Below are 23,289 nucleotides of genomic sequence, written 5' to 3' on the forward strand. Positions count from 1 at the left end.
AGGTGGGGACTGCAGAAAACGTTAGAGGTAATGCGTTTGTTTTGATCAAAATATATTTGAGGTGGAAGTTCTCGATGTTGCAGATGGCGGCCGCTGTCGACGTTCAGGGCTGTTGCACAAGAAACAAGAGGAGGAAGAGTCTCCCTCGGGAGGAAGGACACACATTTGCAATTTCAGCACGATGAAGAGGTTCCACTTTGCGTCTGGGCCCTGGCTGCCTATCCTCCCTTTGGTGTGATTATAGTCCTGCCGATTTTGGACCAGAAAGTCACTTACGTTAAGCCGATCATAGCTGCTTATTCTCTTACAATTAACTAATACAACCTAAAAATCCAACAAAGTTCTTCAAACAAACTTTAAGCCCTTCATTTCAGTCATTCCTTGCTGGATTCGCTGTACCTTGGCACACAGCTGTGCTCACAGAAAGCACGTTTTCCCTGGGCTTTGCCAAAACCTATTCTTGGATATCCCCCCAGCCCCCCCGGCACGCGTCCGCCGCTCAGCGCGGTCAGCACGGCACGGAGCGTTTCACTCACGTATGGCGGATCCTCTCCGGGGATGGGTTCATTCTGCACCTCCTCTCTTGCAGCAGCTCCTGGGTTCACAGGGAGGGCTCGACAGCTCTGCGCTGTCTGGCAGCATTGCCCTGGACATGAAGGTTTCTCTCCAGCAAACTGGAATATCCACTGCTGAAAGCAGTAAGATCAGTCTGACTTTCCGACTGCCAGGTAAAATAGTAGGGACAGAGTTCAGTACCTCGCTAGGAAGAACTCATTAAAAACCAGATTCTTTGTATCCAGCAAAAATATTTTACGCGGGGAGGGCAGAAGGAATGCACAGCGGACAAGATGTATTGTAATCAGATACAGTTTTAATAAAATGTACATAAGTTTACAACTCAACATTTCTTCATAACGATTACCAGAAACACAGATGATCACACCTGGAGTGCAAAACCTGACTCCATCAAATCTGCAAGTCAGAGGTACTTCCAAGACCGCTAAGAATTACCATAATAACAGCGCGGTGCAAACGAAACACTGCTCCTAGGACACGAGTCACAGATTGTTTGTCACAGTTAGCGGAGACCACGGACGCTTCCCGCTCCACGCAGAAACAAGGGATTTTCTTTCGCTGCCGGACTCGGCGTGTAGGGATGCTCTACCAGCTGCATCCTACCTCGGAGCTCGCGGCACGGATGGAGCACCCTGCCCTCCCCACCCCTGCGAGCAGTATCGTCTCCCTTTGGAAGGGGGGGATCAGGGAACAGCGGATCATCGTTATCCCTCTAACTTCACAGCGGAGTATTTCTAGGCGTGTGTGAGGGTAGTTACCCTGCCTACAATGGAAACTACAGGCCGTGGCTTATTTTTAGAAACACTAAAAGAGCTGATCAGGTTTTAGGAATGTGTTTCAGAACTGGAACAGCATTTCACTGTCAAGACACTACTGTAAAAATGCTTTGGAGTCTTTCGGTGTACTGAAAGGCCTTGATTTAACACCATGAGAAGGAAAAAAAAAAAAACCCACAAAAATTCAACTCCCCAACACGAGTCTTTGGTGGAAGCTGAGTTAAAGTAACCGATTACCACTTTGGAGTGATTGAGAGTTCAGCAATTAAACAGATCTCGCTCAGCCTTGCTTAAGTCCCGCTGAACACATGATTCAGGCGCTGTGTGTCATGATTGCTTACACGGGTTTGCCGTTACGAGCTTACTAACACCTATGTGCTCCATGCATAGGGTGCATTACAGATTGAGTGTGCGCTAGCTTCAAGAGACTAAGATTGTAAACTTAACACCATGTACGGCTAGTGCTGAGCTGGCTGCAAGAGGAGATGTGGGGAAGGTCCCCCAAAAATACTGCAGCAAGCTGCGGAAAGTGCAGGTTACCACCACGGCGGCTGGTCCCGTGACGTGCGCTGTACAAACATCAGGGCAGTGAGGCACAGACAGCCAAGCCAACTGCTTTTTTTTTTTTTTTTTTTTTTTTTTTGCATGCAGAAACTGATTAATCACTCTGAAGAGAGACTTTAAGTGCATTCAAGCTGAAGTTGGCAATGGGTAAGAACCAGTCCCTTTCCCAGCATGAATCTAAGATTGTCGCAGGACTGCAGCGGTAACTGCGGCCCTCTGGCTGTGCACGAGGACCCAGGGCAGTTAACAGAATTTACTACAGCTTTAAAAAAAGATGAAACCAGTGGTTCTGTTCAGAAAACCGACCTCAGAATGCAGCATTGAGGCCATACCGCTCTTATTTCATTAAGATCACCAGTTGTGTGGCAAAGAAAACAATTAGCATTATTCTTCCACATTCATTAAAAACAGTAAGCTTCAGAGACTACGGAAATGAAATTTCCGCTTACAATTCATCACACTGAAGCTGCAGTACTGACAGTGCAGGATTAGAAGGAATACAGGCTGGAAATGAGAAGGACGTCAGACTAACAGGCATTGAAATTCAGTTTTCTGACCATAACCAGAAGTCCCATTACTTTATAGGTCACATGCAGAGATACAAACAAGCTGCCTCCACCCCCCAAAAGGAGATTTAAAAACATTTAAGCACTGGATGTATGCTGGCAGGATCATTAGCTTCTGGGGCACGGTTAGATTGTTCTTTGTGTAAAGTGCTTGAAGAACATAAAAGCTGCCAAAATGCTAGCTGGAAATTCAGCCTGACCCGACCTGAATCAGGGCTGTAAACAAGCCCGCGCACCTCACTGCGCCTTGGTGCGTTTTCCCTTTCTCCCTTGGCTGGCAGTGCAGGATAGCAAGGTCTGAACGACAGGCAGCTCATCTCCACCTCGCCGACACCAACACACACGCAAGGGACAAGGGGCCCCGGTCCGAGCATGAAGGGGAACAGGCTCATGCTGCTCCAGCATTGGCTAAATGAGACCTGGACGTGGCATTGAAAGAAGTTTCACAGAATTATCCCAAAGCAATTTTTCAAGTAAAAATGAAGGAAAAGGAAGGAGAACCTGAATCCAGTTAGCAGAGGTAATACCTTGAACCCACATCTTCTTTGTACACGGTATCTGCTCACTCCAGCGAAGCATCTGCCTGTTCCACAGATTCATCCCTGCACCGCCAAGGCTTGACCTCCCTTCCAACAGCTTCCCGAGCGAATTTAACAGCTCGAGGCCGAATTCAGCCTCCTGGCCGCATGCACGGCCATGACACAGGTTGCATGTTGAAACAAATCTGGGTCCTCGAGCTCAGACTCCTTGGTATCCCTTGAATTCACAGTTTGCTATCGCAGTCATTCTCGGCATCTCTCACTGATCCAATCCAGCAACAACTGACTTGGGGGTTATATATTTAAAACAAAATCAACAACCGCCTTTCGAGTACATATTTAAACAGAAAATGACAACAAAACACAATAAACAACAGCCTCAGCTTCGCTGAAGAAACATCTCGAGGGAAACCCCGAAATTTCTTTACAGTACTTCTGTTTTCAAAAGGTGGTGATGGAGGACAGAAAAAACCCTAAACCACCAGTATGCACCAATATTCCTTCGAGCGCAGGAGAGCAGGGCAGAAGGTTCCCAGCTCCACACAACCCGACCCGACCTGGGCTCGACAAGTCACTATTTGCCAGCAACTGGGCTGCGCAAGCCAATGTAGCCTCCCTGCTTTCAAGTATTCTCCCTCCCCACCCCAGGGCTTTAAGACCTCAGTCCAAGCTTCTCCTTCTCCCTTCCAGGCAATGCCCACGCCGAGCACATCCAGCAGAACATTTGGCTCATGTCTTGCGAATGGAGATATTTTGGAGGGGAACTGAACTCGGGGAGGGGAAAGGAAACATGGAGCAGTCAGTAACTCCCATTTGCAGATGCTTTGCTAGTCAGCTCCTGGCCTTCAGGGTTTTTCCATCCATCCTCCCCTTATATTGCTGGGCTTAAAAGTCAGCAGCGAGTCAGCCCTGGACTGTGCGATGTTCTGGTTTGTTTAAGCAGCCTTCATGTGCATCTTTAATACACCTGCTGCATTCCTTTAACGCTTATTATTTGGACATCAAAGATACGTATGGGAGGTGGTGTCAGGTTTTTTCCCCCCTGCAAAACCAGACTGAGGTCTATTTTTGGCTGCAGAAGCTCTCCCGCGTGTGACTCCAGTGAGTTAGGGGGACCTACGGCTGTTCCTTCCCTCTCTCAGCGTGACAGTACTCACAGTACTTTCTCTCTGAATAAAAACACATCAGAAAGCCAGCAGGGCAGGAACCTCTGTTCTACATACGCCCGGTCCTGATCTCAACAACCTACCCATTGCTCCAACAATTCCCCTGAAAACACCCAAAGACCTCAAAGCCACTCGCGGGAGACCCCCAAACGCAAAATATGTCCTTTACCCTCAGCACAAGGCTCCAGCTCACATGATAATGAACCAACTCCCTTGGGAAATGGCCACCGCAAGGCTTTTAAGAGACCTGGCCACATGCTACTGGAGTCAATGGGGATTTTCTCCATAGATATCAGGTCCTTAAAAATAAAACCACCAAGATTTTTTCTTGGGAGACATTCTACAGCACCTGTTAGGGGGAAGGATTACTGCACCGCAAAGATTCATCAGTGACTGGGAGCCCAAAGAGTCCCTATAATTCCATATTTTGAAAGCCAGTCCACGCTTACAGGTAGCTTTTGCAGGCCAGAAATAGCAGATCCAAGACAACTTACGCAACCAGGCATTAGGCATTTTACAAAATAAAGATGAGAGGTTTCACTCCTATCTCTGTCTATATTAAGTGAAAAGAAAGGGGAGCAAAGTCTGCTTTGTTTCTGCCCAGCTACCAGCCTGGGCAATTTTCCCTCCAAACACTATATTGGGACTCACTACATCAATGACTGAACAAGCAGAAGTTGTCTTTCTCTTTGGGAATACGGTAGAAAGCACAGTATTTCAGAAGTAGAGCAAACGTTACCAAAGGACCGTGAATGGATTTTGTTTAGGTTCATCCTTAATCAACAGGAAAACAAAAGGCAGAATTTACAAATATAGAGTCAAGTTCTCTGCTATTAAAAATCACTCTAACTGGATCGCAGCCGATGCTGAATTAGACCAAATGAGATATGTAGATCAGGACATCTATTGAATTGTTTGCATAATAAATTTTTCCATAAGGCGTATTTTTAATACTGTAAAAATGCACAGCTCTCTCCTTCACAACACCATAAGCAAATTTCTGGGTCCTACACTTTGGCATTAACCAGACAGGAAATATGCATGGAAAACTGAAAGCTTTGCCTGATCGTTCAATTTTCCAAACAACAGCAACGGTAACAGCCCGACAGATTGCTTTGCTGAAGTTCATGCATCCGAGAGTTTGCAAGACAAGCGACTGAAGGCACTGCGAGTCCTTCCACCGACTCCTCCGGGCTCCGGCACAGGCCCCTGGGCAAAAGCACTTGCAGGTGCTCCACGCCACAGCGAGCCAAGAAGAGCTGCCCGCGCGATGCCACGGCTCTGCTCACACCAGCACCGCACAAACCTGGGACCAGACATCGCCTGCGCGGCTCCCACTCGGAGTGCGCGTAACCTACAAACACACACGACAGAATCGCTCTGGAGCCACGGCTGCCAGGTTTGCCGTCACTGCCAAGCAGCAGGAATATACAACTTTGCTGTCTTCCACAAGCCCCCCCGATAGGAAAGAAGTCACAATAACCCTTTAACCTGTGAAATCGCTTCCTTTCCAGAGCACTAGCAAGTCCCGCTTGACTTGCTCTGTAATTAATAAACCTTTTCATTCATCTTATAATGCATTTCCCCAGCCAGGACCAGAAAAAACGGAATATTACTGGTTTGGAAAAGCAACTAAAAAATAAATGGGGGAAGAAGACAGTGAGAGGAGGAAGGTAAAAAGCAACTGAAAAGGATATGAAGATCCTGAGAGCCAGGCGTTCAGACTAACTAACATAACTTAAAATGGTTCAACTATATATCACTGCAAATAGAGTTCTGACCAAAAAATAATAATTATTTTTAATATATATATATATTGCTATGTCATTCATTTCAACTAAGAGGTTCAAGGTCCTGTGAGAGGTGGTCCTACGGGAAGCACACCTCCCAGCTCACAGCAGATTAAGGCTTTTGCTTTCCAGCTTTGGAAGGAAAGGGTGCTGAAGCGAAGGGATCCCCGCCGGGCAGCTCTGTAGTCCTGGAAGACAGAGGGGCAACAGAGACAGATCCTGCTATCACCTGCCTGTTGGTCTGAGAAACCACTTTGTAAGCAGCTATGGGCTTGACTTCAAGACCCTGCCCATCTTCTGGACTGTAGTGACGGGAATATTTTGATAAGGATTGCGGACGGAAAGGCTTGTTAACCATGGAGCCCAGCACGGCTTCCTGGGGCAGCGCGTGTCCTCCTTGGTTTCTCTCACTGGCAGTGCCACCCTGCTCTTGCAGCATGCCTTTAGAAGGGATGTTTTCCTGGGACTCCATGGCTCTTACAGAAGAGGGATGAAGATTGCTTGGCTGAGTAAACCCAGCAGAAGGATACTGAGATCTTGCCGAGGCCGTGGACCCACCCATTGCTGAATCCAGGCTTGGGAACATCAGGTTAGCTCTGTGTTGGATATCGCCTCCTTGACTTAGGAAAACAGCTGGTATGAATGGTTCCTTACACATACTATGGGAAGTCAACTCTTCCATGCTTTTCTTTTTAGTGAAAGGGGCTCTCAGAAATACATCTGCTTCTTCTGGATGTCTAAGTGCCACGTTGCCCTTGGAGATAAAAGGAGCTTTGGTAAAGACATCCACTTCATCAGGCACTTTTCTGGAGCTTCGGAAAGGAGCCGTGGCAAAAACATCTGGTTCGTTAAAAACTTCCCCAGCGTGCGACTGGAAGGCAGGGAAGAGTGTCGCCCCTGCTCTAGTCTGGGAAGACTGGGAGCGGGGATCTTCTTTGGAGGCCTCATGTCTTTCCCTGGGCGCAGACTGCAGGAACCCTGTGCATAACTTGCAGGTTTCCTCCTCCTCTTCCGAATCCATCAGCAACGGCCTGGACCCACTGCAATCCAAGATATCGCCTTCATGGTCTGTCCCCTCTCCTTCGCTGCTGTAGAAGGAGCTGTTGCTTGAAGGACCATCTCTTGTTAAGTAGTCCGACTCCGAGTTGTGCTGCACTTTTGCCTCCAGTATCTCAGACTGACCTTTGTACAAAGCAAGTCCGTCACTGCCAGAAGGTCCTTTACAGAGTTCAAGAGCTACAACTGGGAACAGGGCCGGATCCCTCTGCAGACCTAAAAATGCAAGAGAAGAGTGTTACTCAACCAGCTCCATCTCTTTAGTCATAAGTAAGAATGAAAGGTACTTATTACACAAGAAATGTCATGCCGTTCAGATTTAAACCACCATCACGCATGGAAAATGGGAAGGAGAGGGAGGGCAAATAAAAGAAAAAAAAATGCCAGGGGAGGTATTTACGACACACGAACTGACACACAACTCGGCGCTGCCTCACAGCTTGGGGACACCACAAGTACCAGTTTTCTGAAAGAGATGGAAGATGTTTGACACACGAATGGGCACACCCAGCACTCTCTCAGCACCATTCCACAAAGATTTCTCTGCCACCCACGACGATGACCACCATTGGAGAGGTTTTCACTTCATAACACTGCTTCCTGGAGTGAAGCTCCAGTAAATGGACAAGTTTTGTCATTTCATTCTGCACTGTTGCTTACTGACTGCCCTACAAGCAGATATATATAACTTGGCATAGCCTCTGTTTCTGTGAGCCATCCCACAGACATGTGGAATTACACTCGGGCGTGTAAAACACACAGAGATGCCCTACAATCTGCTAAAATAACATACACGTTTCAAAGAATGAAGGTCAGCCTATAGATTTTAATGAATCCTAGTAACTATAGCAGCATTATTTTAAACCACTGCAAGAGAAATGATTTTAAACACTCCATACCATGACTTCAAATCAAGTATCTCACATAACGATCTGACTTGCTTCTGTGTTAGTGTAACAAAACAGTGCAGGGAGAGGCTTGCTGTTCTGCTCTTACCCAGTTACAAGAGCCCAAGATGAGGTTGGCTTTGCCTTACGACTCACACAGACAGAACAGAAGATATCTTACCTTCAAAGAACTATTGGCAGGTTAGGAGTATGTCATTGGACTCATGTTAGCAAGAGGATAGGAAAAAGGCATATGAAAACTAAGCAGTATGAATCGCAGAAAGAATGAGGAGGATAAGAAGGTTATTTGGTACCCACTGACTGATGGACGAGGTACTAGCCAACCCACCCTCCTGTGACAAAATAACATTATTGCCCAGGTTAATAGTCTGCCCATGTTAATCATTCATGTTTGCACACCCATTGCAGCCCGCAAGGCATCATTTCTTGATCAAGTCCATAGACGTATGCAAGTTAACCCGTTCTCAGTCACTTCTCACCATTAAAGACACAGTAGTCGTTCATTAGGCATCAAAATCGGTATTTATTGGGAAACTATTCACTTAGATACATTACACTGCTAAATAAATCAGTGTAGATATGTGAACATTGTATAAGTTACTCTACAAAAATACTATCTATCTTTCCTGAAGCCTGTGTTGTCAGCAATGGTTTAACCTTAGATGCTAATCTCAGGTGACAGGAACAGTGTGTTTATGGTGGTGTTTTCTTCCAGGAGGCTGGTTATATATTTACCAGGTATTATTGTGAGATTTTGAGAATACAGGCTGAAGCAGAGCAAGACCAGTTGCCACATCACGCAAATGCCTCTGAATTACCCAGTCCTCACTGAAATACAGCATACAGGAAAACAAGGAAAGGAAAAAGGCATTTATCATAGTGAACATTATGCCAATGCAAACCGATGACCCACTTTTCACAAGAACAGCACAAACAAGTCATTTGATCAGAATTTTCTTTTTAAAGAGTTACTTGCATTAGTAGGTGTCTATGTTCACGTAAGTGACGACATCTAGGACAGAGGAAGAAAAAGGCTGACAGGATATAAGCCCACTTGCTTAGGACAGGAGCAGCAAGCGTCTCTGAACTTGGAAGCACTGTATGATAGGCAGAATGCTCTATTTTTGGAAAAATGACTTTTTCCGATGCTTTCTTGCTCTCTCTGCCCATCATAAGTGATAAGGACACCGAATGCTTGGAAGCAGTTTTCTCCCTTGCTAAGGTCAGTACAGGAGTTGTGAATTACTCTGGGAGGAAAAAATGAAGCGATGCTTCGGTAGGAACTCGTTCCACCCTTCAGTTAAGAGCTGGTTTCACTCAAAACTGCTAGGCAATACAGCAAGAAGGGAAGAGCCCTGATAATTTAAAAACAAAAATGGGCACAGCAATAGTAAAACACAGTGGGTTACCTGAGAAATTTGGGGATTTACTGACAAGAGAGGAGCACCATCTATGCTCCCATGTTCTATTTTTCTGATGTTGAAGGAGGAAGAGCTGGCTTCCAGACATCATCCCACAGTAACGGATCTCAGACACCTTTTCTCTCCCACGTTCTTGGATTCCCTCAGCTTGTCTCCTTTGGCAGAAAACAAAGGGACAGTTCCAGAAGGAGCTATGGCAGCATCACTACAACAAGGAAGACAACATCATACCAGCATTTTACTTTAGCTAACATCCAAGTCCATGTCTAACTAGACAGCGGCTTAGACATCTCCTCTCACAGTTGTTAATCACGTATGTTAAAAAAGCTCCGAGCTATGCTTAGACACCAAACTGTGCAATCAAACCAAAAAAACCCAAACCCCTTTGTGTAAAGGTCAGGTTAGAGCTAACGAGACAAGGTCAGTGCATTCCCATAAGCAGCCATAGCTACAGGCTTTGCAGACAAATGTTTCAGAGGCACATGCTGCATAACTTTTAGGACGACTGAGAATTCAAGTTAGCCAGTGCCAACGGATGCTTCATCAGGTCCAAGATCAGAGACCAGCGAGACTGAAGCATTCAAGGGATGGTTTCACATGAAGAGGCATAGCAGTTTTGTTCTGTGTTACAGTAAAGGAGAGAAAGGGTCACTCCATGAGCTGGTAACAGCATGAGGGGAAAGGACAAATCTCCCGAAACTCAAACAGTGCCTTTTTGTTTGAAGCCCTGCCCCTTCTCTGTGATGACTCGGCTCCCATTCATACCAAGGGCACACTGTGCAAGGGGCCTGAAAAGATACAGGCAGATGGTTGGCTTGAATGAACACACAAAGCACCCACAACCCCTCATGCAAAAAGAGATGCCTCTTTTGCAGAGGCAGCATTTCCTAACATCTGCCTATGCCAAGATGGACACTGTCAAGGGGCAGCTGCCTCTTTTGTCCCCTCCTCCTCCGGACTCGCGAGATCTGTGTGTTACTTCATGGGGAAGCGTCCCTTACGTTTTCAATTAATGCTCAGGTTTTAATGCATGTATACACTCCTAACAGCTGCAAGCTTTACAGCATAAACATCTTTACAGAAGCTTAAGTTTATAGATGAGGTTTCTCCTTACCCTTGTACAACATCCATGTATAATTTTTTTTATTGCAGGGTCAAATATACATACTAAAGAAACAATTCCTGAACTACGCTCAGGCTCCTTTTCTGCAGGGAGAACCTTAGTAATAAAAACACTTATCACTTGGTACCCCAGGAATACACCCTGCATGTATTCAGATAGCAACCTGAAGAAAATACCATTTACCCTAAGTTAGAGCACTGATGCATGGGATTCCCCCATCTTTTACAAAAAACGGTGCACCGAAGTGGCAAAGTACTGAAATAACTGACAGGAAAGCTATAAAAGATTCATTCTCCCTATTACAAGGGGCCGCAAGGAGGCAGAGCAGTCACCGAGGAGATTATCTCATTTCTGGAGCCCCAAACAAGAAAGTTAGGGGAAACAGAGGCATTCCTAGAGTCTAAAGCTACACTTCCACCAAATAACTCTCCTGATTTCATCAAGCCAAAGGCAAGAAGGTCTCAACATATGGTAACAGGTAGCTAAAAATCAGCACAATTACTAGTATGCAAGATTACTAGTTTAGCATTTGAAAAGGGTCAAAAGACTTCTCATTCCTTTGTTCTTGAAACGGTGGAGTTTTTCCTTGGATTCCGATTCCTAGAAACAATATCATTAAACAACAGTACAGAAGTACCCCCACACTGTGCTTTCAGTGAGGAGGTATCAAAGCAGAACACCACAGGTCAGCATCACCATTACTACGTCACTAGACAACAATTTGGACAGCAGAATCAAGCACTTCTGCCCAAAGTCACTGCACAGTGACTGATACGGGAGCAGATCTAGGGTTCTTCGGTTCCAGAAGATAAGGAATTTAATGTTCTGGTTTTGGCACGCTTGTACAGTCATTTGCACCACGCAAAGTGAGACAGGGCGGGTGTTAAACACACCAACCCCACACACCACATTCCAGCAGTTCATGAACAAGACTGACCAACTGGAGACTAACAGCATCGTTTGGTTTTCCCCTCGTTTGTCCTGTGCATAAGCGAAGTGTTATGTATGCAAGTAATTTTTAAGATGCAGTCTGTGACTGTCTAAGAAAAACATAAGGCGAGTTTCTAGGGGCTAAACTCCCTCCTGTGGAGTGTAGGAGCACAAGTCTCACACATCAGTAATGTCCTTAAAACAACCCCAGCCAAGCAGCAACCCACCCTTCCTCCCAAGGAACAATGAGATCTGCTGCCATGCATGGAGTCCGCACTCCTGTACATAGGCACGGCTGTCCCCAGAGCACTGCTTCTTTCAGTTACAGAAATCACACAGGAACAAAAACAAATACAAAGAAAATCTCTCCCCCGCCCCCCCCATCTATGTTTCCTGCTAGAGTGATGCAGTTTTAATGTGCAGTGCCCACACACCGGGGGGGGGGGGGAAGTCACATGAACTAGTCTCACCCAACTCTTGGTAACTAAGTTGACTGATAAGCCTCATTCATCAGAGCACTCCCCCACGTCACATTCACGCTTCCCCCACGTCCATCCCAGCTACTCCCCAACTCTGACTGATTCCCATGAGAGTTCCTGAACTAGAAAATGCATTGGCTAAAAAGAAAATATCTTACTCCATACAGACATGCACACACTTCAGATGCTAGTGCAGCACGCTATGTGCTTGATGGCATTTTCCATAGTCAGAGGCCCACATGCTCCACATTTTACGTTTGCTTGGATAGCCCAAAACTTGCTGAACTCCGTTTTTGGTCTCAATCACATCTGAACTTTCATTTTAATAACAAATGGGGTTTTTTATCTATTTTTAAATAAGGTCGTTTTGGAAAGTCACTGGAGGCAATATCCTGCGAGCTTTCAGGCTGAACAACGCCACCATCATTCATTTACTCACAAAAAGCCCCCTCCAAAAATAATTTTGCTCTACACAGAGATTCACTCAAGCTGCCATTCGCTTCTGGTAAGTGGGCTGTTAGAGGATGGAGAAGGTCTGCCACAAAGCCACCAGTGCTAAGATTCTTCTACCCATCTCAGACTTCTCCAGCAGGTTGCACAGTGCCTGCAGCCCTGGCCAAGTCCTTCATCCTTGGCCAAGTCCCAAGGAACCCTGTGAAGACTTGGACAGCCAGAATTCAGGAAGCTGCAGCACCTTCTGGTTTGGGGACAGATGCTCCTAACGCAGTGGATATTGTCAGATACAATACAAATTTGCTGATTTCTGAATTGTGGGTGCGACACTTGTGCTCATCCGGTTAAAAGATGAACTGGGGAGATTTCCAAAGGCAGGGGCAGCACAAAGCCCAAGCCCCCTCCAGAGTAAGTGCGAACCAACATCTAAGTTTCAACTATTCATTTGAACATCTTGCCACCCCAAAACCAGAATTTATTCTTGCATCCAAAGCACAACCTTGACTCAAAAGGAAATTGTTCTGTGTACTGTGGTTGCATTTGTAGTATCCTATCAGGAGGATCCACCAAAATAGTTAATTTTTTTTAATAAAACACTACTACAAGTTCCAGCCTGTTAGGACAGAAAGGCTCCTCCGTCATACCGACATGAATGACCAGCACATACTGGGCAGAGAGGAGAATCACTCCGCTGTGATTTTGCTGACTGTAGGTTTCTATTATGTTACTTAACCACACCTGACCCTACGACCCTTAAAAAGGGGACAGAAACATCTCTCATGGCTTCAAACAAGGCTCCAACCATAGCTATGAGAGAGAATCATTCTTACACCACTTTTGGGAATGCTGGGTACCAAATGTCTCCCATGCAGACACTGGATGAAGGTTCAATTTGTTCCTTCACAGCGGCAGCTTTCACACAAACTCCTCGACTTTTGAGCGGCGCACCAACACTAACCTAATGGCTGTAGGACAGTCGCATTTTTTGGAGAGCTTAAAATTAATCCCCAATATCCACCCATTTCAACTCTCTTGCATTTTCCATTCATTCTGCAAATAAGTGGCAAGTATTTTCTGATGAAGGAGGTCTAGATAATAGACATGTCTAAAAATATATGCTTCCATTGTATTGTATTTCCCACCCAGATCCATAAATAGCTACTTGAAAAAGCAATAAAATAAACATTCACATCTGCTTATTTAATAGCATTATTAACAACCCAGTGCATTTATAATTTTTTCCAGAACCCTTGAACAAGTGCCATTAGATTTAAAATCTTAAACATTCTTTAAAAGTACTTTAATTCACAGAAATCTTTTTTTCTAATATACAGTAGATGGTTACTTTTTAAAATCCATTCTCTTTTCATATAATCTCAGTATCTGACTATACAATAACTTTCTATCTATAGCGTCTTCATGTTTTCCAGTCCAGCTTGCCTGTGCTTTAGGAATATAAAACAAAAAAATAATAAAGTTCTATCCACAATTTTACTAAGGTCATTTCCATAGTTCTCATGTAAAGCTTCTCTTGGAAAGTGCAGTATACACATGTAATGATACAACACACTTAAGCAATACTTTTATTATTAAGTGTAGGTTTTAAAAGAAGAGTAATGTAGAGCAGACACAATTGATGGTAGTTCTATTTACAGAATTTGTTAAACTAAGTGTTGGGGTGGGGGAATAGCGGAGAGACTGGAGATAGGAAAGGAGTAGTCACGAACTTTGATTCCTCTCCTTCTTAGCGAGAGGTCAGTACATACATATTTCAGTCGTTCATACTTTCGCACATGGGAAACTGCACTTTTACTAATACAGCTACATACACATACACAAGGTTAGCAGTAAGCTATTAATTATTCCACTACAGAGGAAGAGTCCTTCTGTTCAGAAAGAGCTTTCAAATACAAGATAGAAATTCCGGACTTCATGACCATAAGCCAATGAAAACAAGTTTAGCGTATCCAGCTAGTTGACAAACTAAGCATGTGAAGGGAAAAAGAAAAGGTAAAACCCATCAAGTTGTAGCAGCACTTATTTCAAACCACCTGAACCAAGTGCATGCTTATTCCACAAAGACTTAAGAGTGGAATAAAGTCCACAGTCATCTTTGTCTACTGAAACAAATGGTTCCATACTTAACTGGTTTGCACTATAGGCAGTTACAAGAAAAAACGGGGAACTCAGAACAGATACCAGATGCTTGACTAAAACCAGGATTAAAAATAGACAAACAACCGTAGGACAATTTGTTTCATACACAATTTACAGTAGGTTGGGGGGATTTTCTTTTTTTCCAGTCAAACACAGAAAAGTAGTCACAGAAAATACATCTGCTGCTGCCACAATGCCCTTTTCATCCAAAAAAGGTCAACAAAATGCTAGTCACAGCCATACTTACATGTATTTGGTTCAAAACCTTGTTATAGTTCACTTAGGGTCATTTCTGCAGCTTTAACAATCGGGTTTGTTTTTTTCTTTTTTCTTTTTTTTTCCCCTCCCCCAAGGAAGCGCAGTGCATTCACAAGCAGGATTGTTAAACAGCAAACCATTAGCCGGGGGCAGTCCGGAAAACTCTCTTCATAGGCACCCATCACCAGAGGTACTAGGCAAGACTACTTCAGAGGAATTGGGTGCTTTCTCCTCCTCTGAAGCATATACTGGCAATTTAGAAACATCAGCTCTCCTAACATGTATTCTGCAGGAGAGGGACGTCCCTACTTATTTCACCTGTCCCCTTCCTCCTGCCCACTCATCAGAAAGCAGGAACAAAACAAAAACCAAACCCAAAAACACAAACGCAAAGATTGAAACACAGTTGTTCACACACTACTCTAAGGAAAAAGGAGTCTGTTGTACGCAGGGATCATACATCAGCTACAATTATCTAATTCATTTACAGTTAGGCTTTCCATGGTGCTATGTGTACATCTCAGCAGGGTGGCTAAGGACAGTGCTCCCTTTAGGCATAGGCTATTAAAGACAGGTGCAGAAGGAACCACAACAGGTTTTTACCAGCATTAGAGAGGACTACTTGGAGAACTGAGACAGAATCTTTCCCAGGGCATGGGAAGACAGGGAGAAAGGAGGGTGACTGTCTCCTGTTGGTAGATTTGTTTTTCTTTTAATTAAAGAAAAAAAAAAAGCCCCCAAGAACCACAACTGAAGGTAACTCTTCTGAAAATGAAAACGGAGGATTAGGTACGTTACAGAAACTGCGTCTGCTACTGTGTCACTGCTACAGGTCTATGAGCTGATCCACCAGCAGTAAAGACCTGGCTATGTTGGGAAGACTGGACTCAGAGCTTCCACTGTTGTTTCTAGAATGCCCACCTGAAAGTGTGAGAGATAGGAATTCAGTATTGAACAGGACACACACACACGACAGTTTCAGATGTTCAAGATCAAGCAAGAAAGAAAAAAGTCAAAGCAAAACAGAAAAATTGCTCAAGTTCTTCTCATTATTTGCATCACGATAGCAACAACATTCCCCTGCTTGGTCTTCCACCCTTTCCCCACCCCCCAAACCTAGCTCACTAGACTTGCGTGGAAAAACATCACAGCAGCCAACAAGTCTCTACAAACCATTTCTTTTTCCCAAGATTTACATCCAAGCTGCAGAATTCTGTCCTTACTAAAGGATCTACAAAGCAATTATGAGAACTCCCATAACCTATAGAAAGGACTGTTCAAAGTTTTAAATCTTGAAAGTTAGTTGCTGTTTTAAGAGCATCTTTGAGTTACCAGCTACCTCAAGGAGAGTTGAGCTATCATGTGGCTTTCTATAACTGGTACTTTTATACTGAAGGAAAGATGCTCCCCTTTATTCAAGGTACCCTATCTTTGCCCAACTTTGGTAGAAATCTTCTCTGACTTTCAACAGGAGCAGGGTTTCTAAAGTCTGAGAACTTTTTCTAATGTGTGCCAGTCTTTGAAAGCTAGCATTAGATGCAGAACAGGTGTACAGCACATTCGTGCTGTAAACAAAAATGGGAGTTAGGGAAGTCAAAGTTCTACAATCAAACAAAAAAATGAACAAAAACCCACACCAAAAAAAGGGAGCCCTGGAGTATGTCTTTAAACCTATGCTAGCATATCAAAAGCTGTAATCAAAACTATTCCATGGTGTGACTGCAGAGAGAAGTCCTATTTGACTGACCAGACTGCAAAATGCTGCCTACTTCTGACCCTGCAAGAGCTACAAAATGCAGCACTATTATTTCTTTTAAGGAAGGAGTACTGCTTCTTACACTTAACCCTACATAAGGCTGGAACTGTTTGCAAAGATCACATTAATGTGATCTAGGTGACAGGAATGCTATAAAATGAGAAACTTTCCAGTCTCTGTCCTAAGGTCTCTGCTCAGAGCTCTTCAAGGGAGGTGGGTACCATCTACCAAACTTCTCACACTCAGTTCCCACAAGGTCCTTTGAAAGGCATCAGTCAGAAGTGACAACAACTCACTTCCAGCAGGAGTTTCAGAGTTATAAAGGATTACCATCATCTTCCTTTCTTGCGCCTCATGCCAAGTTAACTTAAAAGTCAAAGGGCCTCCTTTCCTTGGCTTGAACAGTAAATAAGAACACTGGAGAATCTAGTTCTCCATTGCACTTTAGTCACAGAGGTATTTGTGTACCCTGCCTGGCAGACTGGTAGAAATTACTTCATGGGATCTAAAGATGCTTGCACATCTATTATCTTTTTGGACATGCAATCTTGTCACAAACAGAGAATCTAGAGAAATTTCAAGCCCAATGTAAATCAGAGAAAGACTAAGCTCACTAAATACTACAATGATAGTATCTTACAGTTTACAATTTGATCTACTTCACACGTGATGCAGCACCACTGCCCCCGAACTAATTTATGTTCATTGTTTCCTTTTTTCCTTCCCTTTTCATCCCCACATCCTGGCTTACCTTGTGAGTTTTTGGATATCAACACTGGAATTGGGTCAAACTCATCTTCTGTCACTTTTTCAGAGCCCTCAGGAGCATCAAAGCCTGATATCAGGTTAGTATCTTCTGCAGCATAAAGGAGAAACAGAGGTAAAGAAGCAAAGATAGCAGAGAAGGCTGGTTAGAATTGCTACAAAGTGTTAGAACACGTTTATGTTTTCAGAGACAGGATTTAGAAGCAGGCGTTTCATTTAAAATGTGAAATAAAGTTGGTAAGTCTTTGGTAAAGAAGGTAAGAAGTAAGAGAGCCAATTAAATACAAAAGTGGAGGTGAAAAAAAACAAAACAAAAAGCAAGCCAAGTCATGAAAACCAAAATAGAATTTGGCCAATCTGAAGGCTTAACAATTAGCATAGTTCAAAGCTGGGGTAAAAGCCTGGGGCTTAAGCTCCCATGGATTGAACATATTCTTTATCATCATCCAGTGGCTGTCAGATATTAGTACAGTTTGAGAGCGCTATCTGGCTCTCCAGCTACCAGCTCTCATGCACAGGGAAAAGAAAAGGGATGGAGAAAAAAAAAAAAAAACCACACACAGAAGAAATTCCAGTCATCTACGAGAAACAAAACTCCTAAGCTTTCACCTACAGTGATAAAACAAGTGCAATATGAAGTCAGATTTCCAAGGAGTTTAAATGCCTGAAGACGTAACTAGACACAGAGAGATTTTTTTAAAGGCCCCTAGAGCAGTTCTGGCACATAATTCCATTGATTTCAAACCACGTCAACTGCAGTTAGACACTTGGTGGGAGGCACTTTCAACAGTCTCCACAGTAGATGAGACATTTATCTGCCTTATCAGGCAATTACATACCTTTAAGGACTTTCACACTCTCACTGTGCATCACTATTTGTTACACTTTAGACACCTAAAATACCTTCCAAATTCTGGTCCTCAATTACCACATGAAGTATTTCTGAAAGCCTAGCAAGGACATGTACAAGTCGATGGTTTCCAAGGAACGGGAACATTCCTGTTTGACTCCTATCAAGAATAAGCTTTTTACCTAAAGCTGACAAATATGCTAACAGGTTTGGGGGGTGAGATGATGCAAGAAACCACTTGTAGAAATACAATGTCCTCTGGAGGATCAGACTCAGGAAAAAAACCCACAATTTTATTGGGGACTAGCGTGTAAAGTGTCAGAAACACAAAGACATATCATCTTAACAGAAAGTCTCATCTTGTCATCCCTCTGTCTCTGAAGGTATGTATTTGTGGCTCTTCTCAAGATACCTGGGAGCCTTTGCAAGCATCCTATTTCTGCTTCGTTTTATTTATACATACAATTGCTCATAGCTCTGGTGTTTGCTGTACAAGAAGCTACTGAAGGAGCACTGCTCAATTGTGGACTATCTTTCCTAAGGAGAGGGAAAGGCTGGCAAGTGTCCCTATGTGGGCAAAACTCCTTCAGAAGTGTTTGAGCTCACCTCAGTGATTGTACACCAACATAAGTAGAAAAATTCTCCCCTCTCACATACAGGCAGCTTAGTACTGTATTCAGAAAATGCAAATTAAGGAATCCTGAAGGCTGAACAAAATTCAGAGGCCAGAAAACAGCCTAGTAAAGGACGAAGGAAAGGATGCTATGGCACAATTGGAGCATCAATCCATGCCCAGACCATGGCTGCTTTTTCAAGTCCTCCTGGACCCACTGATAACTTGCAGCATTGCAGTTCCACAGGCTGATTACACCCATGGACAGCAGCATCTGCCCCATAGGTGATTTACATGACCAAAGCCAGGATTTGATAAACAAAGCAAACAAACAAAAAAAGATTGACACAGATGTACGGTTAATGACCACACCCAGAGCTATAAAAGCAGTGTTTGAAAACAAGCCACAAATGAGTTTTGGAAGATTTTAATATTTTGCCCCCCACCCTGCTAATAGAAGTCTCACTTTCCTTGTCAAATGTGAGCCTTTCTCATCCCAGAAGGAACAGCAGGGCAGCCTGGGAGAAGTCACACAGGAGTCTGTTAATTCATTTTCTCATTAAGTCACACCGACAATGTTTTGGCTTTGGTATGTTCCAGACATGGAGTAATAACTGCTCGACATACATTTCGAGACATTTACTCAAAACAAAGTGGCATGGAAGTGTATTATAGCAATGAGCAATTAGAACAACTGCTTGTTTAAACCCAAAAGCTCTATGAAAAACACAAACTCATTTTGAAGTGCCATCAAGTGTAAAAATTGATTACAGACTGTTTTTACAGCGATTCCTCTGAGGACAGATCATTTTCTGTTGCTATAGGGATACTTACCAAATGAGCTAAGCAAAGCCTGTCGTCAAGGGACACTCAGTAACTAGCACTCAGTGTGCTCCGTGCCTCTCTTTTCAAGGCTATAAATAGCACAGAAGTCCTGGTCTTCCCTCTCTCCCAGGTGGATGCGTACTACACAGTATTCACTACAAGCTTGGCTTATGTGAGAGTCATCTGCTAACATCTGGCATTGTCCCCAAGGGACACATGCACTGCTCACAACTGCTTTAGCCCATAACAGGGTTGTGCCAGAACGGAGCAGGAAAAGTTCGCCACACAAGTCACACTTCAGCTGATAGCTCTTCAAACTATTCCAGTGCCACTGTTCCAGCCACACTGCATGAAGAGGGCCCAGATTTCAGCTGGATACTCTGCAGCTTGGAAAAAATAAAAGCCATCTGAGTCAGGACCCAGCTTCCCAGGGTCCTCTATTCTTGCTTGTTAGTGGAAAGAGAACAGAACTCTGATCACTGCACAGTATTTCCACAGTTCCACTCAAGCTCAAATACTGATGTACTGCAAGGGCTGATCTGCAGCTCTTAGAAATTACCACACATGGTCTGCTTCTCTTCTTCAGCTCTGTTTTTTTTGTCACTATGAAACTGTTCCATTTTTCAGTTGGATATTGCACTTAGACTTTCATTCATGTTTGCTGTGACACTGCAGTTTGACTCAAGAACCTCCTCCTGATAACCTCTGAAAAGGAAAACATTCTCTAGATCTGAAAGAGCTCAGTCACGTGCCTTGGACGCTAACTCTGATAAACCAAAAAAAACATTCCTTTTGTTTCAAAAACCTGTGACACCAGTATAGACGATTATCAGGCTCCCTTCCAGAATTATTAATGCAGCATAAAAGCAGGTCTTAAACCCCATGTGTGAAAAGCAAAACCAGACTGCCTTCACTTACAAATCTGAAGAAGGGTTGCATACAAAATCCTACCCTTTAAGCCTACTGTATCCCTTCTGCTGTATCCCTGTTTCATGAAAGATGCCACCTGTCTTGACAAACCTTGTCTTTACAGTCAAGCTGAATACTTTTATCTATTATTTTTCCCTTAGTACTTCAACGTACATTCCAAGTTTCACCAGCTTGGGAAGAAAACAAAACAACGGCTTGGGGAAAAAACAAACAAACAAACCAAACCAAAACCAAAAAACCACACATCACTAGAACATGGGTCAGAGCATCTGCTTGTGTAAACCGGTATCAGCTTCACTTCACAACAGCTAAAGACCACATCCCAGGACTGATTAGGTGTTAGAGACAAAGGGACAGTTTACCTTTGTGAGGTTGAGCTGCGAAAGCTACAGGAGCAAACTCATCCAAGAGGTCAGCAGCAGGGTTAGAAAGCAGAGAACAGTCAAGCAGAGAGTCTTCCCCAGTGAGAGAGTCTGAATCCAAGTTAGCATCCAAAGGCCGCAAGGTAGCATTAAACAGGACACAAACACTGTTAAGCTCATATTCTCACATTCCTGTTCCCATCCACTTAGTGTACAAACAGAGCTTTGATGCAAAACCAGCACAAAAGCTAACATTTTTTGTGATGAAAAACATTTCTTACCGCTCTGCAGTGAGAGCAAAGGGATTCCCAACACCTTTAGGAACATATAACACATTCTCTGGGGTTAACCGCCCTCTAAAGCTGAGTATAGAACAATGAAATCCCGCACAAGTGACAGGTTAAAGTAGGGGCAGTGAAGGGGAGCATGGGAGGGAAGAGAGTTGCAGGGACTCTCTGGTAAAACAAAGTGCACTGCATATTTCACAAGAGACCTCTGAGAAGAGGTCGAGTCCATCTGCTGCAAAAGTGGCCAGATAAGGCCTTCACAGTGAGAAAGGGACAAAAATTGCTTACTACCACACGCCAATGGAACAGATTAAAAAAAAAAAAAAAAATCAGTGACTGCTCCAGTTTTCAAAAGCACTTAATTGGAACAATACTCTGGCACCTATAGATCTGTAACAGTTGGAAAGAACACTGTAGCATTCTTCACAAGGAGACAAGTAACATTGACCTTCAAGGAGCCATGCAGAATCCACTTACAAGACACACAAACAAGCCCAGTTTACACTGGTGGGAAAAGCAGCAGAGATGCTTATGTTTAAGCGGACAGTGCTTTCTGATTTACACAGCCCACACCAGTACGATGCATCCCTACCCCCCAACACCCTTCTGCCTCACCAACCTGTTCTGTTGGAGGCAACTGACTCCGTCTGTGACACAAGGCGTTGGGGCAATGGAGCCTCGAGGCCTGGTATGAGACTCTCAACAGCTACGTCAGGTTTTCCTTTCCAAATGTGCAAAATACCAGAGCAGAGAAGAAGCCAGAGGTTAGTTTGCAAGACACAGCATAAGAACGAACTAAGGCGGCAGTTGTCTGAATCCTTTAGTGACCCTTTAATACGTGTCAGCTATACTGGCAGCAACAAGAGGCTGAAGTTAGACTGATATGAATTTAATCACGAGGAAAGACTGTAACACATTAGTGTTTGTTGGGTTTTTCTGTGTTTTATTTATTTATTTTAAGTTGTGCAAGCCCAATGTGAAACATCCAGAGGGTGGAATGGCCTGCCCTGCAGCTAAGCAGAAGGCCAGAGGCTGGGCAAATAACTATAAGCTTTCGCAAGATTCTATTCCAGCAAAAGGAAAACACTGACCTTGAAGGAGTCCCCTTGCATTAGAAGTAACAGATCATTAAAATACCTACTGTGGAGCCCTTAGCATATTCCCAGTTAGGCTTGTAAAAAGCCAAGTTGTAGGATCTTTTTTTCATTTTGAGTGCCCAGTGGAGCAAAGATTGCAGACCCTACAGAGAGGTGATAAAGTTTTAGAACTCAACATCTTACTAAAAAGACCAGCTCTCAGTATCATCTAATGTTGATGTCCATGAAGTGGATACAAAAGGAGATGTTTACAAAGGCTGGATAGAAAGATTTGGTTTTATAGAAACCATAAATGGAAGGGGGAGAGACATGGAGGGTAACCGTCATAGTCATACCAGCCAGGTATAATGCTTATCTGTGTCTCTTTCTCAAGGGCCAACATCAAGGTAATAACCAAGAAGTTAAAGAACAAGGATGCACTCAAATGCTAGGACCAGAAATGGTCTAGTCAATCAACTTAAGAGAGATTAATGAATATTTTTGTTTGCATAGCAGTGTGTGTGATTTGCAGGATCATTATCTAAGAGTACTCAGACAACTGCCAGAAATTGTGAAAGGCAGAAAAAGTCTTATTATTTAAGGTGACTCATTTCCTACCTTTCTATTCAAAGCTACAAGGTTGCAACCAGCTAGCCAGGGGACCCTGGCTGGTACCCAAAACCACAAAAGCAGCTGATTGCAACTAACAGCAGCCTGCAGTTATTAGTCTTTAGTACATTTGGCAAGTAGATCAAAATACGATTCTGCAACACTCCGAAATCTTTATACTGCCTGGAGCCTGTTGCATCTGGGCTCATGGCAGCCTAGCACATTTATTCTCAGCATATGCCCCAGGTCTAAGGCAATGCTGTCCTCATCCTGCTGAGGGTCGATGGAGACACAGACAGGCTCAGTGCCTGGGCCATGGTTACACACGAAGTTCTTCAGTTCATTTCAGCAGAAATGGGGGGATCTTTTGCATCTTTTCCTTCAGTCAACAATTAACTTTCTTCTACCAAGACCAGAAGAACACATAAGGTACAAGTTATTGAGCCAAATCAGT

General features: G+C 43.8%; 1 protein-coding gene across 15 annotated transcripts in view; it reads right to left on the reverse strand.

Annotated features, from left to right (window-relative positions):
* Positions 1–851: 851 nt before the first annotated feature.
* AAK1 (AP2 associated kinase 1) overlaps positions 852–23,289 on the reverse strand; it is an 86,862-nt gene continuing 64,424 nt past the window's right edge. For 5 of the 15 annotated variants that reach the window (XM_075043712.1, XM_075043717.1, XM_075043720.1 and 2 more), the window contains one exon: positions 7,135–9,567. Coding sequence is in view for 9 of the 15 variants with exons in the window: in XM_075043720.1 (XP_074899821.1) it covers positions 9,554–9,567 (14 nt within the window). In the remaining 6 variants the exon portion in view is untranslated. Of the gene's footprint in view, positions 15,684–17,269; positions 17,375–21,769; positions 21,872–23,289 lie in introns of all 15 variants that reach the window. The other 10 variants (XM_075043707.1, XM_075043706.1, XM_075043709.1 and 7 more) reach the window with 6 other exon arrangements.

The sequence above is a fragment of the Buteo buteo genome, chromosome 12 (assembly GCF_964188355.1).
Source record: "Buteo buteo chromosome 12, bButBut1.hap1.1, whole genome shotgun sequence".
Lineage (NCBI taxonomy): Eukaryota > Metazoa > Chordata > Aves > Accipitriformes > Accipitridae > Buteo > Buteo buteo.